Source organism: Lactuca sativa, chromosome 9, assembly GCF_002870075.4.
Source record: "Lactuca sativa cultivar Salinas chromosome 9, Lsat_Salinas_v11, whole genome shotgun sequence".
Lineage (NCBI taxonomy): Eukaryota > Viridiplantae > Streptophyta > Magnoliopsida > Asterales > Asteraceae > Lactuca > Lactuca sativa.
Genome location: NC_056631.2, coordinates 175367784 through 175372415, shown reverse-complemented (window position 1 = coordinate 175372415; position 4632 = coordinate 175367784). Strand labels below are relative to the sequence as shown.

Here is a 4632-nt window from a genome sequence, read left to right as displayed (position 1 = left end):
TTGTAAATCATTTTCCCGCTAAATATTTTATAGCGACTTATTTTGAAAAACATTGATTGTTATCACTTATCAAACTTAAAACTTGAAATTAAAAAAAAAAAGGAACTTTTTAATTAGATAATTATATAGAATACCGGATTGACTATAATTAAGTAAATTTATTCCGCTACAAATCCAATACATGATTTTGTGATTAACATTCTTGTATAATAATAATAATCCATACATCTATTTCTTTACCCGTTTTTGTTGCCTCACCAAATTACCACTTCCGATCATCTGACTAAACCCTTGAGGTTTCCCGATAGAGCATAACATCCAGATTTACATTGGAATTTACATATATTAATCCCCGACTTCTGTTGCCGTTGCCGATAAATGGGGTCGCCGGCGGCAGGAAGATGCAACTCTCAAAACTCAACGTAAAATTTTTTCTCTTTCATGGTAGATATAATTGGGCATTAATTAGTTTATCCATGGTGTCTTTATAATTATATATACGTGGAGTTTTTGTTAGGAAAAGAGTGTTTCTCGGGAGATCTTCCAGCACGGAATCCAAACTAGAGACGTCTTCTTCGCCTTGTAATCATCCGCTAAAAGGCAAGAACAAGATGCATGAAGAAGACGAGGTAATAAGAATAAGTTCAATGCAGGTTTCTTGGTTTTTATTGTCATTCTTATGCAGTTAATTACTTCGATCATATCTACTTCATTGTTATTCAAATGCTTTGATTCGATACATGTGTGAAAATATTGAAATTAATTCTCTACTTTGTAAATAATTAATGATCATCACTTTCTCTTTTCTTTAGGGCATCATTATCTCTCCAACTTACAGTGGCGTAGTAGAACAAGATTCAGCTAATCGCAAGATAATGTCCTCCAGTTCAGAAAAACTCACTCGTATAGAAGATCTGATCACGTCGAATCAAGATTCCAGAAAGATCCAAAACAGCTCAAATGTAATGGAGATTTATAATTACTCCAACATGATCCAACAAAAACGCAATGAAGTTATGAGAAAGTATCTGGATTTCAAGAAGTTTGATATTGTTGAGGACTATTCTGATCATCACTATAAAGTTAAAGGGCCAAATTCGGAAAAAATGCAGGCAAGTGTAGATTTCGTTTGTATAGTATGGTGTTTTCTAACTTAATGTACTTAATCGGTATACGAGTGTTATCTTTTTTGTTTTAGTATTTAGATAGAACGAAACTAATTTTTTTACAAATTTGGCATCAATTGTGTATTAATTGACTTATAAAGCCACAAAAAAACTGGGCTAAAAGGATACAAAAAGAATGGCGAATGCTCAAGAAGGCCTTGCCAGGTATATTTTGTTAGATTTCACAACTTGTTTTCATCTCTAGATTGTGATATTTGGGTTGAATTAAATTCTTGTTATTTTTTTAATTACAGATACTATATTTGTTAGGGTTTATGAATCAAGAATGGATCTTTTAAGAGCAGTGATTATAGGAGCAGAAGGGACACCATATCATGATGGTCTTTTTTTCTTTGATGTATTCTTCCCTTACAAGTATCCAGATGTTCCCCCAGTATGTCGCATCGATCTCTTCCTTTTTTTTTTTCCACTTTATTTTTAAGGTTTTATTCATTTTAATGAATATTTATAATTAAACGGTTATTTTCAGAAAGTGCATTATCATTCTAGTGGCCTGATAATTAATCCGAATCTTCGTTACGATGGGAAAGTTTGTTTGAGCCTTTTAAACACTTGGAGTGGTGGCAAGAATGAGAAATGGACACCTGGCGTTTCGACTATGCTACAAGTTTTGGTGTCTATACAGGGTTTGATTTTGAATGAAAAACCCTATTTTAATGATCCTATATTTGCACGTCCGAGTGGTTCTAGAACTGGGGAATATCGTTCCATGAAATATAATGAGCGGACTTTGATTTATTCTCTCAAAACTATGGTCTACACCATGAGGAATCCACCTAAGGTATGATTTCTGTAGTTACCTGTTTTGATGCTATTATTGTCTATATATAAAAATTGTTCTATGTGTTGAAACTAATTATTTCATTTAGGCCATAGAACATGTAGGTATGTCACTTTAATTAAGGCTATGTTTCGTTTAATTGATGAGAATCTAAGGGTGCATTTGGTTGTGAAAAATTATTCAGTTTTTTAGGAAAACTTTTCAAGAAAAACGGAAATTTTGAAAACGCGTTTGGTTCGTTCTGTTTTCCAAAGTTTTATAAGAAAATGAAAATTTTCAGTTTTCCAAATTGTATGTAAATTGGAAAAGTGATTTTTACAATTTTCTAAATTTCTTGATGGAAAATGAAAACTCAACTTTATTTTCTGAAAACATTTTCATAGAAAATGAAAATAATTTCCACAACCAAAACGCAGCCTAAAAGTTTCTAAAGCTATTATATATGATAAACAATGAGTTTCCATCTTTTTCACAAACAAAAAAAATGAGAAACAAAAAAAATGAGAACAAGTCTCTATATACCCCCATATTATTCCGCTTTTTTACATAACACAATTTTGTGTTATTCTTATTAATTAGTCCTTCCCCTTTTAAAGTAGGAAAACCTGCAACTTATTCGTAGATCATGTCTTGTTCCCTCTTTTGGTAAGTCACAAAATTTGCAACTTTTGTTTCATTGTCGATCTCACTTGCTAATTTGGGCAAGACAATTTTGTCTGTATCACAAAAAAATTATAGGTTTTGTCGGACAATCATCGGGCCACATATTTTGGGTAGGAGAAAAAAATTCTATTTTTTTTTTTCTAATTGGTATATCACTAATCTTCCATATTTTTGTGTAAAATTTTGTCTCATTTCCTCACATCCTTTTGCATCGTTTTAGGGTTGGACAAAAATTACAATTATTGTCTTCTTGACATGAGTCATGTACCAACTTTTTGCAGAACCAAAACTTGTTATTTTGGTATCATTGACAATATGGTTTAACAAATATATGGTTCCGGATATGGGAATGAATTGATATTTTAATAATTTTTTTATGCAGCATTTTGAAGATTTAGTGATTGGGCATTTTCATAATCGTGCAGTTAGTATTTTGACAATTTGTAGAGGTTATACTAAAGGTGTAAGAGTTGGATGTGGTGTTAATGTGGGTGAGGAGAAGAATTCACATGGATTTCAGAAAAATGTTGAACGGCTCATGAGGACACTTGTTCGGGCATTTGAAAAAATAGGAGTTGATAATGTGAACGAATTCATCCCAGAAATTGTCCCCGAGTTTACACCCCAAACTCGGAATATGGCTCAAAAGATAAGGGCATTTTTCTGTATCAAAGGGTGATACTTATAATCATGTAAATAATAGGGAACACTTGTGCGTTTAACATTAGGTTGAGGTTTGACATATAACATTGGTTTTTAATTCTTTAAGTTGTGAGTTCTGGTTTTTTTGTTCTTTTGAAAACAATTGACACTAGAAATAGTGGAAAATATCGATTGGATTTCGAATGTTTTTACAATTTAGATGGCTCGTGTTTAAGATTTTTTTTCAGAACTAGGAAGCGAATTTTGGAAAATGGCATTTGATTATTGGAGATGACTCAAAAAGCTTTTTCAAAAAAGACTTCAAATCTCCGATGATTCAATTTATATTTATATTAGTAGTGGTGTATCCGTTCAATGTGCCGCACGGCGATAAGTTTCGTTTTGAATAATAGTTTTTGCATGGCGATCTATTTTCATTCGACGGCCAACGAATAGTATATTTTCGGTAATTTGCTTCCTTACTGGGACATGCGTATTATAGTTATGAAAATTTAAAGTTTAAGTTCAATTTAACTTATAACTAATCTTCATTAAATTACAAACTCATATGACAAAAAGTTTTAGTAATTGTAATAGTATCTTTTTAACTCATATGACAAAAAAGTTTTAGTAATTGTAATAGTATCTTTTGATCATGATATGATATTATGATCATATGATCTTATAAAATACATGTTAGGCATGTCAAACCCAACAAATAAATGGGTAGAATATTTTTTGTAGTGAACCACAGAGGATAATCAGTCTATACCTTTTTACGCAAGATATTTTGGTCACCAAAAGTAAAAAAGGGGGGTTTTGTATGTAACCATTCAAATAAATGAAGCAAAGGACAAACAAATGATTAACTAATTAAAGTAAATTCAGAAATTTTTAAAGACTCCAACTCTATGTATAATGACTTAGCAATGTGATTCCAAGATGACATGATATTTGTTCAATTCTACCCAAATTGGTACTTGAAAGTGTTAAAAAGCTCTAACATTTACCATTCACCACATTAATTAACTAAAATAAGCTCTTTGATTAACTCTAACCTCACTAACCTAATCTAAACAAGCTCTTAGAGTTAGATCGATAGATTGCATTAAACTTTATGTGAATGTTCCCAAAAACATTCAATACTCCTCACAAGCTCGGGAGCGTCAGAATGTGCGAAAATGATTTACACTATATTTATTCAAAAGAATTCAATTTGGTGCTTGTTACTTGCTCTATTTCACAAAATAATTACAGATTTTGCAAAATAGATCACTTAAATGATCTAACCTGAATTCAAATGGCCAATAAGAACTAAAATCAAATCAGACATTCGATTGAAACGAAATCAAATTCACT

At 31.4% G+C, this 4632-nt stretch overlaps 1 protein-coding gene across 1 annotated transcript; it reads left to right on the top strand.

Moving 5' to 3' along the window:
• Window positions 1–378: 378 nt before the first annotated feature.
• LOC111882203 (putative ubiquitin-conjugating enzyme E2 38) lies at window positions 379–3310 on the top strand. The gene is made up of 7 exons (XM_023878556.2): window positions 379–422; window positions 518–629; window positions 813–1112; window positions 1268–1331; window positions 1421–1560; window positions 1657–1968; window positions 3014–3310. The coding sequence occupies exons 1-7, from the start codon at window positions 379–381 to the stop codon at window positions 3308–3310; spliced, it is 1269 nt and encodes a 422-aa protein (XP_023734324.2).
• The last annotated feature ends 1322 nt before the right edge of the window (window positions 3311–4632 follow it).

Excerpts from the sequence above, each read along its gene's own strand:
- LOC111882203 (XM_023878556.2), top strand. The coding sequence starts at position 379 with ATGGGGTCGCCGGCGGCAGGAAGATGCAACTCTCAAAACTCAAC. Across the intron at positions 423-517 it reads TGCAACTCTCAAAACTCAAC|GAAAAGAGTGTTTCTCGGGA; the intron begins GTAAAATTTTTT and ends AGTTTTTGTTAG. Across the intron at positions 630-812 it reads AGATGCATGAAGAAGACGAG|GGCATCATTATCTCTCCAAC; the intron begins GTAATAAGAATA and ends TCTTTTCTTTAG.